This window comes from Chelonia mydas, chromosome 24 (assembly GCF_015237465.2).
Source record: "Chelonia mydas isolate rCheMyd1 chromosome 24, rCheMyd1.pri.v2, whole genome shotgun sequence".
Classification (NCBI taxonomy): Eukaryota; Metazoa; Chordata; order Testudines; family Cheloniidae; genus Chelonia; species Chelonia mydas.
In genome coordinates, this window is record NC_051264.2 from 15,623,450 (window position 1) to 15,635,986 (window position 12,537).

At 56.1% G+C, this 12,537-nt stretch overlaps 2 protein-coding genes across 11 annotated transcripts in view; both read left to right on the forward strand.

Annotated features, from left to right (window-relative positions):
• Window positions 1–9,929, forward strand: part of LOC114019448 (B-cell receptor CD22-like) — a 163,216-nt gene extending 153,287 nt beyond the window's left edge. For 4 of the 10 annotated variants that reach the window (XM_043535159.1, XM_043535152.1, XM_043535161.1 and 1 more), the window contains 7 exons: window positions 100–363; window positions 2,227–2,490; window positions 4,280–4,376; window positions 4,761–4,800; window positions 5,183–5,289; window positions 6,076–6,166; window positions 7,309–9,928. In XM_043535159.1, coding sequence (XP_043391094.1) covers window positions 100–363; window positions 2,227–2,490; window positions 4,280–4,376; window positions 4,761–4,800; window positions 5,183–5,289; window positions 6,076–6,166; window positions 7,309–7,416 — 971 coding nt within the window. In that variant the 3' untranslated portion in view covers window positions 7,417–9,928. Of the gene's footprint in view, window positions 1–99; window positions 364–2,226; window positions 2,491–4,279; window positions 4,377–4,760; window positions 4,801–5,182; window positions 5,290–6,075; window positions 6,167–7,308 lie in introns of all 10 variants that reach the window. The other 6 variants (XM_037882791.2, XM_043535153.1, XM_043535155.1 and 3 more) reach the window with 3 other exon arrangements.
• Window positions 1–12,537, forward strand: part of LOC102937842 (B-cell receptor CD22) — a 280,912-nt gene that overhangs the window by 107,431 nt on the left and 160,944 nt on the right. The window lies entirely within an intron of this gene.

Below are 12,537 nucleotides of genomic sequence, written 5' to 3' on the forward strand. Positions count from 1 at the left end.
CCCCTCACCCCCTGCCCTGGATCCCTTCCCCCCTCTGGGCCAGGTCCCCCCACTCTGTCTCTCTCCGTTCACGCCCCGTCTCTCCGTCTCGCCCCCCAGACGCCCCCACAGGTGTCCGCGTTACGGCAGCGCCGGGCAGCAGCCCGCAGGAAGGGGAATCGGTGACGCTAACGTGCAGTTACACCAGCAGCCTCCCCACCCCCAACTCCTACACCTGGTACCGGGGCGGCCGGCAGCTGGAGGGATCCCGGCAGGAAATGGTGTTGAAGAACATGACGGCGGAGCAGGCTGGGGAGTATCGCTGCCAGGCCGACAATGGGATCGGCCAGTCCCCGTCCCCCCCCATCACCATCACCGTCCTGTGTAAGTGCCGGGGACGTGAGAAAAGAGACCTCCGGGGTGGTGGAAGGGCAGGGGTTGTGCCTTTGTGCCGTCGGTCCAGCGGGTCTCTCTCTCCCGACTTTTGCCCTCCGTTGCCCCAAACGTGCCCAGGGTCGAGGTTTCGTAGCCGGCAGAGAAGGCAGCGCCTAGGGGAGGCGACAGTTTTACCCTGCGCTGCCAGGCTGCTGCCCTGCGGCCCATCGCCGGGTACGTCTGGTCCCGCGGGGACGTGTGGCTGCCAGGAGCCAGGCAGGATTTACTCGTTGACAAGGCAGCCGTCTCCGACGGAGAGAGCTGCATGTGCGGGGTCTGGGTCTCCGGCCCCGGCTGGGGGTATCTGAACCTCTCTGCGAGGGCTGGTGACAGCCTCCTCCCTCGCAGCCCCCGATACTCCCCACACAGCATCCTGGACCAGCCCCACATGCCCCCACCTTGTCCCCCCTGCTTCGCCCCACCCCACCCATCTTATGAGCCCCAGCCTTCTATTGCGCCCCCGCCTCCTATTAACCGGGTGTCCCGGAGTCCCCGGGCGATGCTCTGGAACTGCTCCCTGCGAAGCTGGTCAGGACTCTGGGGCAGTCGCCTTCCTGTGAGCAGCCTGTCTGCAGGACACACAGCTCACCCGGCTCCACCTTCCTGGGTCTGACCTCGGAGCATTCAGCCTCCTCTGCCCCTCCGTGCGCTTCCCACAGCGAGTCCACTCAGGCGGGGTCCTGGGGAAGCCTGAGGGTCCTGCCCCCCAACTCTGCAGTCAGATGTGACTCTCAGCCAGCCAGTAGAACAGAGGTTTATTAGATGACAGGAACATGGTCTAACACAGAGCTTGCAGGTGCAGAGAACAGGACCCCTCAGCTGGGTCCATTTTGGGGGGCAGTGAGCCAGACAACCACGTCTGCCCTTCACTCCATGTCCCAACCAGCCCCAAACTGAAACTGCTTCCAGCCCCTCCTCCTCTGGGCTTTGTCCCTGTCCCGGGCCAGGAGGGCACCTGATTCCTTTGTTCTCCAACCCTTTAGCTCTCACCTTGCAGGGGGGAAGGGCCCAGGCCATCAGTCGCCAGGAAACAGGGTGTCGGCCATTCTCTGTGTCCAGACTCCTTCACACACCTGCCCTCTAGGGCTCTGAAGTGATCATACACCCTTCTCCCACCCCCTAGATACTTAAGAACTGCATAGGGGAAACTGAGGCACCCGCACACTATTCAGAGGAAACATTAAGAACAGTCCCACTTCGTCACACCGGGTTTGCTCAACCCAGTGCTGCTGGGTCAGGGCTGGGCCCCCTGCTCCTCTGCATTGCTCCCGTGGCTGGGCCCAGCAGAGACAAATTCAGTTTGTGTCCCCCCACACACCTGCCCCGGGGTCCTAGTCCCCTTTGGGCCACTGCTCATCCCCCCACCTGCCCCGGGGCCCCATTCCACAATGAGCTAGGCCCCGTCCCCTCCCACCTTCCCAGGTGTCCAGCCGCCTCTGTGCCAGGCCCTGCCCCTCCATCTGCCTTGTGTCCCCGGACCCCTCTGGGACAGTCTCTGCCCCCCTCCACCCCCAGTTGCCCCAGCCCCCCAGCCCCATATGGGCCAGGCCCTGTACCACCCCTCATTTGCTCCAGGCCCCCAGCTTGCTTTCGGCCAGACCCTCTCCCCCGCAACTGCCTTGTGCTCCCAGAACTTTCTGGGGGACTCCTCCCCCATATCCCCATGCCGCCCTGCCTGTTCTCACCCCCTGGAGCCACATGAGCCAGGCCCTGCCCCTCACCCCCTGCCCTGGATCCCTTCCCCCCTCTAGGCCAGGTCCCCCCACTCTGTCTCTCTCCGTAAACGCCCCGTGTCTCCGTCTCGCCCCCCAGACGCCCCCACAGGTGTCCGCGTGTCGGCAGCGCCGGGCACCAGCCCGCAGGCAGGGGAATCGGTGACGCTAACGTGCAATTACACCAGCAGCCTCCCCGCCCCCAACTCCTACACCTGGTACCAGGGCGGCCGGCAGCTGGAGGGATCCCGGCAGGAAATGGTGTTGAAGAACATGACGGCGGAGCAGGCTGGGGAGTATCGCTGCCAGGCCGACAATGGGATCGGCCAGTCCCCGTCCCCCCCCATCAACATCACCGTCCTCTGTAAGTGCCGGGGACGTGAGAAAAGAGACCTCCGGAGTGGGGGAGGGGCTGGGATTGTGCCTTTGTGCTGTAGGCCCAGCGGGGGAGGGTCATTGTGGCGATCGTGGTGGATCACGAGCTCACCAGGAGCTTCCAGCGCCACGGTGGCCAGCAGGGCTAGCGCCATCCCGGGGTGCAGGAACAGGGCAATCTGGAATCGAGCAGAGAGGGGATTTTACCTCTGGATCTCGCCCTGGTGCAACCACGTCTGGGGTCCTGTGCCCAGTTCTGGGGCCCGCACTCCCAGGAATTAGTGATCAGCTGGGGCGGGGTCAGAGAAGAGCCATGAGAAGGAGTCAGGGTTGGAAAACCTGCCCTAGGGTGAGAGACTCCAGGAGCTCCGTCTCTTTAGCTGAACCAAGGGAAGGGGAAGGGGTGACGTGAGTCCCGTCTACAAGATCCTACACGGAGAAGAGAACGTTGATAATGGGCCTGGTGGCCGAGCAGACAGAGATCCAGGGGCTGGAAGCTGAAGCTAGACAAATTCAGACTGGCAATAAGGTGCAAATGTTGAACAGGGAGGAGAATTTGCCATTGACACAATGATCTCCGGACGTGGTGGATTCTCCATCCCGGGAAATGTTTAAATCACTCTGGGATGTTTTGCTAAAGGATCGGCTTTCGTTCAAACGGGAATGAATTCAGGGGAGTCCTGTCGTTCAAATGGGAATGAATTCAGGGGAGTCCTGTCGTTCAAATGGGAATGAATTCAGGGGAGTCCTGAGGCCTGTGTCACCCAGCTGGTCCTTCTGCCCTTAGATTCTGTGGATCATCCTTCCCTTGGCCCATCGCTGCCTTTGCCCGAGGTCTTGGGGAGGATGGCTGTGATTCCTCCAGCCCTTTAATCAAACAGGCAGGGGCTGGACTACATCTCCCATGATGCATCACAGCCACGAATTCCAATGAAGCGCCCCTCCCCGCACCAAGAGGGGACCAGGTGGTGCATCGTAGGAGATGTAGTTCAGCCGGACACCCCGGCCGACAGAGGAGACTGAGAACGTGAGGAACAGGAACTGCAAGTCCCGTGATGCACCACACCAAAGGACTCCTATGACACACATGGAATGATGGGATTTTGTGAGATCGTGGTTTTCATTTAAAAAAAAAACCAAAATTTCTAGTAGAGCTGGCCAGGAAATGGGTTTTTTTTTCCCAAGTGGGAAAGCTCCACTTTTCATAGAAATGTCAAAAACCAAAATATTTCCATTGAAAATGGCCTGATGGGAGTTGTAGTTTGAGGGCCTTGTGCTTCCATTCTCTTCTGTGGGCCAGGATCTGTAGCTGGACTATGTCTCCCATGATGCACCTTAGCGTAGGATTCCTATGCTGCACGCCCTTCCCGCACCAAGAGAGGAGCTGGTGGTGCGTCATGAGAGATGTAGTCCAGACAGACACCTTGGCCTAGAGTGGAGAATGAGGATACAAGGCTCTGAAACTACATCTCCCATGATGCTCCCTGGCAATGGATTCCTATGAGGCACCTTCCCCATCACCAAGAGGGGAGATAGTGGTGCATCATGGGAAATGTCATCCAGCTGGGCAGCACAGCCTATAGAGGAGGCTGGGGGTGCTGGGACGGGAGGGCTCCACGTCTGAGCATCAGGTCTGCTGACTCCAAAGCCACCACGTGTAATGATCCAGCCCCATGCAGCCTCACTGTGGGCTTGTTACCCGGCTGCCATCCCTCAGCAAATGGGGTTCGAAAATCTGCTTCAGGGTTGATCCAAGAACCCTCCTTTCTCCTTTCCAGCCACCCCCCGTGTTTGGGCTCCCGCGTACATCCTGGGACCTGCAGTTGCGCTCGTCCTGCTGCTGCTGGTGGGGCTGGTCGGCGTCACAGCTTGGAGGTATTTGCGCTTGCTTTGCAAACCGGTGATATCCGCGTCTCGGGTCGTCTGGCCATCCCCAGCTCCTCCCGCCTGGCCTTTGCCGGAGAACCCCGCGCAATCCGGGAGTGAGAATTGTAGAGCCAGTTCGGCTGCACGGAAACCCAGTCGGGGGGAGGTGATTGAATGGTGGTGGTGGGTCCCACACAGATACCTGACCCCCGCAGGGGCCTGGGAAGGGCTGGGTGGCCTCCTGCTGACACGGCTGGGCTGGTGGTCAGGAGAGCAGGGGTCAAGCCCAGGCAGGAGGTTCTATTTTGTGGGAGCCTTTGTCCTGTTCCTTCCCCTCCTGAACCGAAGCAGATGTCGTTTTGCCTCTGAGCTGTTGGTCTCCTTTATTTGTAGGAAGAGGCGGAGCAAACGCCAGGGACTGAGCAGCGATCCGGTAAGTGCAACTATGGGGCTGGGAGCCAGAACACCTGGGTTCTTTCCCTAGCTCTGGGAGGGGAGTGGGGTCTAGTGGGCGAGAGCAAGAGGTGCTGGGAGCCAGGACTCCTGGGTTCTATCACCAGCTCTGTTGCTGACTCACTGCATGACTTTAGATGATCTCTGTCCCTCAGTTTACCTCTCCATAAAAGAGGATTATAAAATTCCTCTCCTTGTCCCCTTCCCATCCCCGTCCCTGAGCAGGACAGAAGGTCTTTCCAATCCCCTGGGTAGTTTATCGGTGGGCGGGGGGGGGTCTATGTGCATTTTCCTTTGTTGTTAGACATCACCGAGCAGTCCCAGAGCAGTGGCTCACGGCCTCACTTCTCCCTGCCTTGCAGGACCAACCGGGCCCGGGGGAGACCCCGATGTCTGAACGCATCTATGAGAACACCCAGCACTATGGCATGGGGAAGCCAGCCCGCCTGGCCCCACCCAGGGCCCCCAGGTAACAGCCGGGCCTGGCTGTGAGCTACTGTGCAGGGGCTGGGTGTGGGGCGGTGCCCACATGTTAGGAGAACGTGGCCAAGGCTGAGCTTGATACACCTCCTGCTGGGGTGTAGGTCAGTGTGTGTGTGTCCCTGGCGCCCCCTGCTGGAGGGATGAGCCCTGTTTGGGGCAGGGGCTGGATCGGAGCCAGCACTCCCTAGACAGGGGTCCACAACCATTTTCTGTTGCACCCTCCCTTACCCATAATGGAAACTGTCCCTGCCCCACCCCCGTCCCCCGCCGGGAGTGGGCTCAGAACTGCAGTTGGGAGCTGGGGTTGGGACCAGGGCTGGAGCTGCGGCTGGGGCAGAGCAGGGCTGGGTGCTGCCCCCTCCCTGCCCCCCATGGGGGCTGGCCCGGCTGCACTGCCCCGAAAGTTCCTCCATGTCCTCCTAGGGTGGTGTGCCCCACAGTCTGGGGACCGCTGCTCTAGAAGGGAAAGGCCCCTTCTCTGCCCTCCTCCCTCCCGAGGAAGCCAGTCCCCCACTCCGGGGCTGGACTGGAGCCAGTGTCCCCTCGAGAGGAAAGGCCCCATTTCCCATTCCCCAAATCCATGACTCATGTCTGGTCTGGGGTGCTTTAGCCCAGGGGTCCACCCCCAGCCACTGACCCACAGGGGTTGTACGCTGTTGACCGATGCAGCCTGTCCAATCCCCAGCCACAGCACTGCAGCCGACCCAACATTAGCAACCCAAATGCCTCACGCCATCCCCAGCCCCCCTAACGTTCTCTCTTTCTGTGGCAGCGCGCCCACCGAGGTGTTCCCGGGCTCTCCGGATGGCACCGGGCAATCCCACATCTACAGCCAGCCCATGAAGATGGGCAGAGTACTGCAGGTGAGTGACTCATTCCTCTGTGTATACGCGGCCCAGGTCTCCAGGAGTAGGGTGGGGTCCAGTGGTTAGAGCAGAGGGGCTGGGAGCGTGGACTCCTGATTTCTATCCCCAGCTCTGGGAGGGGAATGGGATCTAGTGGTTACAGCAAGGGGGCTGGGAGCCAGGACTCCTGGGTTCTATCCCTGGCTCCGGGAGGGGAGTGGGGTCTAGTGGTTAGAGCGGGGGTAGGGGGCTGGGAGCCAGGACTCCTGGATTCTATCCTGGCTCCGGGAGGGCAGTGGGGTCTAGTGGTTAGAGCGGGGGCAGGGGGCTGGGAGCCAGGACTCCTGGGTTCTGTCCCGGCTCTGCCCCCTGTGAGATCAGCTCCCAGCGTCAGCAAGACCAGGCTGGGCTGGGCGCTCTGGGTCAGGGTGAGCACAGCTGCGGGGCAGGGCAGGGGGCATCGCCCAGCAGCTGGAGGGCAGAGCGGTGGGCGGGAGGCTGAGTGACGGGGCTGGGGGGTGACATGAAGAGGCGAGCGCCCTGCAGGGGGTGCTCTGTGTCGCCGGGGGCAGCGGGACAAGCCCTGGGCAGCTGGCGTGTGCAGCAATATCTCGTCCACCAGCTGGGACAGGGAATGGGGCCTGGGGCCTTTCCCCTGTAGGGCGCTCCAGCTCTTATCCAACTGCTGGTGACTGAGTAGCAGCATTGCCGTGAGCTGGTGGAGTTGCTCCATTCGATGGCAGGAGGAGCAGAGCTGTTATCCCCAAGGTGGAGCTAAAGGAGTTGCTCCATTATCCAGCAGCAGTGGTAGGGCTGTTATCCTCCAGGTGTATCTCTATTACGGAGGTTACTCCCTTAGCTGATGTGTTTTGTGTCGATATAAGGGGTCTCCAGAAGGCCCCACGTAATGATCATCAAGGCTAAAATTGTGGGGGGGAGGAGTTGTTTTTTAGGAGACAGCATTGCCTAGTGGATAGAGCACTGACCTGGGACACAGGACACCTGGGTTCTCTTCCTGGCTCTTCCACCTGCCTGGTGGGTGATCTTGGCGAAGTCACTTCCTAGTCCGGTGCCTCAGTTTCCCCAGCCGTGCTTTGAGCTCTGCTGACGTAAAGCTCCCCATCAGAGCCGGGCATTGTCATTATTATTCTTTACCCTAGAGTGACCCGGATGAGGTCCACTACTCGGCCATCCAGCTGCAGCATCCCACCCGGAGAGCGGAGCCTGCCGCCGACCTCACCTGCGAATACGCTGTTATTAAGCGCTAGGATCCAGCTGCGGCTCACCTGGCACTTCCCCCTACGGCCGCCAGCCAGCTGCACATGCTTGCTGCTTGCGCCGGCTTCTCAGCTAGGGATCCCGCGAGGCAGCGGAGGGGCAATGAGGAGACACGAGACAAACAGATTTCCAAGGCCAGAAGGGGCCAGTTTGATCGGCTGCTCTGACCTGGGCCAGAGCCGACCGCCACATTCAGAGGCGACCTCCAGTGGAATCCGGCTGCGCGGCCCCCCCAGTCCCCGACGCACAGAGATCACTTGGGGAGGGGTCAGAGAAGAGCCAGGAGAACGACTCAAGGATTGGAAGACAGGCGGGAGTCAGACTCCAGGCGCTCAGTTTATCCAGCGTCACACGGAGAAGGTTGAGGGGTGACTCAGTCCCCTCTAGAAATATCCCCCCCGGGGAACAGACATCTGGCGAGAGCGGGCCCCTCGATCTAGCAGGCCAAGATCCAGCGGGCGGGAAGTTGAAGCTAGACAAATTCAGACTGGAAATAAGTTGGGAATTTATAACAGGGAGGGGAATTAACCCTGGGAACAATCTACCCAGGGCTGAGGCGGGTTCTCCATCAGGGATGCCACTTATCCGGTTTTCACCCGGACAGTCTGGGTTTCAGCTTGTGTGTCCAGGCGCCTTGTGACAACCCTGATGACCGGTTTTTTTGATCTGGGGGGGAAAGAGGTGAAGCAGGGGCGGGGCCTTGAGGGAAGAGGCGGAGCAGGGGCGTGGCTTTGGGGGAAGAGACAGGGCAGGAGCGGGGCCTTGGGGAGAAGAGGTGGAGCAGGGATGAGGCCTGGGGACAGAGGCTGAGAAGGGGGCGGGGCCCTCAGGGAAGAGGCGGAGCACAAGGCGGGGCCTCGAGGGAAGAGGCAATGCAGGGGGTGGGGCTTTGGGGGTCCAGTTACCAGCCATTAGAAAGGTGGAAACCCTGTTCTCCACTGGTGGCAATTCTGCCCTCGAGATGGGATGTTTTGCTTCAAGGGCGGCTCTTGTTCAGCCACTGATGAATTCAGGGCAGCCCCACGGCCTGGGCAACACATGAGGCCAGGCTGGGTGATCTCCCCACCCCCGTCTGAGCTCAGAATCTGGGAATTAGGCTCCAAATTCAGAGGTTTGCTGGATCTGGATTCTTAGAGGTGGCCCCGTAAATGGGGCATTCAAGGGGGTGACACAGGGATCGGAGGGTGGAGGGAGGCACTAAGGCCCAGCTCCTGGAAGGCGTTTCGGTGCCTGACTCCCCTGGGGCTTCAGCCCCACGGAAGGGCTGTTTCTCTCACTTCCCATTGACGCAATAGACATCCCAGGCTTCAGCGCGATGCAGACACAGCAGGGCTCTGCTGGACTCACCCTATAAAGCTTTAGCACTAAAACACAAAACGTCGACTGTCTTCTTGTAGCCGCGTGGCCCGGGCCGTAAGAGAGACAAGGTGGGTGACGGAATCTATTTTTTCAGACCAACTAGTGTTGGTGGAAGGGCCCCACTTTGGAGCGTCTCCGTCGGTCTGGAGAAGAAAACCAGGGGAATCCAGGCCTGGGTGGGACAGACTCTCTCGGCTTGTTTCTCGCATTGCTCAGGAAGTCGATGTCGCTGTTCTGTTCGGCTCCTTTGCCACATTGAGAAGTTTCCATTTTCAATGGGAAAGTTCTGAGGCCATGGTGAAGCGCGACACCTCGTCCCTTCCACCCGTGGGGCCAGTACAAGATCTGACCTCCCCTGGCCTCCTCTCGCTTAAACACAAACCAGCGACATCACGTGCTGAAATCTACAAAGTAAATAGCCTTCAGTCAAACTGTCGCTGTAGTTTTCCATGATTATTGATGGAAATGGTTTGTTCGGGGGGTGGGATACGGTGAAATCGACATTTACCACCATTGAGCAATGAAACAAATTGAATTCTTCCAAGCCTACATGTATTTATGCCATGCCAAGCATCAGTGAGAGACCAACCTTATAACCAATAACCAATATCCACCCTTATTCTAAGCTAATGCACTGATTTCCTTATGGCGGATTCTAGGCCCAGTTGCCTCACCTCTTACTTACCACTTAGTAGTTCACTTCGTACGTTCAGTTAGGATGTCCACAGGCTTGGAGGATTTGGTTTTTAGTGGTAAACATCAATTTCGCCGTACTCACACCAACCGCCAAAACATATTTCCACTGGTAATAATTGACATGGGCAGATGGGCCAAGTAAGAAACCTGTGGCTTGAGAACTCAGTGTTTGATTTTAGGGTATTTAGTTGGCTATTTTGAACAGGGATGTTGACAATTCATGTTTTAAGAGTTGTAAAGTGTTCACTCTTTCAACCGCGACACATGCAGTCATGAATTAAATATTGGCTGACACCCCTCCCCATGGTTTCCTGCCATTAGGACAATTTAAATTGATTAAATTGGTTTAAAGGCCATAATTCTGTACAATTGTAAAAATTTTAAATCAATCAAAATCTGAAACATACTTAAAAATAAATATCGATATTATCTGTTGAAATTAGGGCTGTCGATTAATGGCAGTTAACTCACACGATTAACTCAAAAAAATCAATTGCAATTAATCGCCGTTTTAATCGCACTGTTAAACGGTAGAATGCCTATTGAAATGTATTAAATATTTTGGCTGTTTTTCTACCTTTTCGTACATATATTGTGTTCTGTGTTGTAATTGAAATCACAGTGAACATTATTTTTTATGACAGATATTTGCACAGTAAAAATGATAAACAAAAGAAATCGTATTTTTCAATTCCCCTCATACAAGTACCGTAGTGCGATCTTTTTCTCGTGAAAGTGCAGCTTACAAATGTAGGTTTTGGGGGTTTTTTGGTTACATAACTGCACTCAAAAATAAAACAACTGAAAATTTTAGAGCCTACAAGTCCACTCAGTCCTACTTCTTGTTCGCCAATCGCTAAGACAAAAAAGTTTGTTTACATTTGCAGGAGATACGGAGATACTGCTGCCGCCTTCTTCTTTACAAGGTCACCTGAAAGCATGAAGGGGCATATGAACCTTTAGCGGGTCTGGCACATCAATATCTTGTGACGCCGTCTACAACAGTGCCATGCGAATGCCTGTTCTCACTTTCAGGTAACCTTGTAAACAAGAAGCGGGCAGCTTTATCTCCCGTAAATGTAAACAAACTTGTGTCTCTTAGCGACGGGCTGAACAAAAAGTAGGACTGAGTGGACTTGCAGGCTCTAAAATTTTACATTGTTTCATTTTTGAGTGCAGTTTTTTATGTACATAATTCTACATTTGTAAGTTCAACGTTCATGACAGAGGGTCTGCACGACAGGACTTGTATTAGGTGAATTGGAATACACTATTTGTTTTTTCACAGTGCAAATACTTGCAATCAAAAATACAGTGAGCACTTTGTGTTCTGTGTTGTCACTGAAATCAATATATTTGAAAATGTAGAAAACACCCAAAAATAGTTAAATAAACGGTATTCTATTATGGTTTAACAGTGCGATTAATCACACGATTAATTTCTTTAAAATCACTTGACAGCCCTAGTTGAAATTAGAAAACAGTAAAAATCTCACACTCTCTATCACGAGGTCTCTCTATATACTGTGCACTCCTTTTATAACAATCACATCTGCTCCTGATCACTTGATTCTTATAAGCGGTCGCTTCTTGCAAGCAGAGTACAGGTATGATTTTGTCCCAGTGGTTTTGCTCCCTGGTTTTGATTGATTCTTATAACAGTGATTCTTATAACTGGAGCGCACTATATATCTATCAAATCTGTATAGGCCGCACCTGTATATCCATATAGCCACATATGTGTTGCCCTGCACAGGTGTTAGAGAAGGCAGGGCCCAGAAATGACCCGGCTCTAGGAGCAGGAGGTGGGGAGTAGAAACAAGTGAACGTGTTCACACGAAACGTTTTGTGATCGGGAAACACAGGTTCGGCACCACCAAATCATCACGCGATTTCAGGAGGGTTTTGCCAAATTGTCTCAGTAGAAGATAAAACCCCCAAAACCCGGAATTGGTTCAGTCCAAAATGATTTTTTTTGTTTCAAAAATTCCTTTCATGTGTTGTTTTTAAATCAAAACCACAGAAAGTCGGTCAGAATTGACAGGAATTTTGTTTCCGATTTTTCGGCGTTGCTGGCAAATCGGTTATTTGCCCAGCTGTGGTGGGGGCAGCCCCACCCTGACCGTCCATTCCTGGCAAGGTCATTCCCACCGGTGCAAAGAGTCTACAGAAGCCTGAGCCAACTGCCCTGCTGAAATTGGAAAGGGGCCCACAAGCGTCTCCGCCCTGCACGGATTAAGCCCGCGCTGAGCCGTGACGTTAGGCTGAGGCCTGGCTCCTGTGTTAGGTCCAGCCACTGGGCGGTAAACCGGGGCCCGATGGCAGGATCGGGGTCAAAGCGTCTCCTCCTGGCTCCGGGTTAAAACGCTGAGCTGTGGATCCTGAAGGGGAGTGAGGGATCGCAATGCTAGGAGAGCTCTGCTGTGGGTAATACTGGGCAGCGGGTACTCTCCAGGCCGTGTGTTTTGCAGGGCTAGAGGGTTTGGTTTATCAATCCACACATCTCAAGGGACTGTTCTACACGGCCAGTTTGCCCTCGTGCCTAGCTCGGGCCTGAGAACCTCCCCAAGGGGTTCCTGCACCCAGCCCAGATCTGGGTCACGCTAGAGCGCCCTTAACTCTGCCCCCTTTGCAGTTTTCAAGCCCAGATCTGGGGGCTGAGGTGGAGTGCGGCTAAGTGAGACACCAGATCGCCATGGAAGGACTCAAAGGTTTGGAGAATCTGCCCCCTCCCTGGGGTAGTTGTTGCGAGGGTCAAGTCCCCTCCTTGGGAAGAACCTGCCCCTTATGTCCAGTCTGGATTTGTCTGGCTTCATCCCCCAGCCATCGGAGCTCGCTTTGCCTTTGTGGGGTGGGTTAAACAGCCTCTGCTCCCCAAAATCCCCTCCCCAGAGAGGTGCTGCTAGACCTGGACCAAGGCACCCCCCTCCCTGGTGCTGTGGGAGACCCAGATTCAAGCCCTTGCTTGGTTTGATTCACACTGGGGCATCGGGGCCAGCCCTTACTGCCATGGGAGAGCCCCCACCCTGCCCCTCTGCAGCACAGCGCCCCCTATT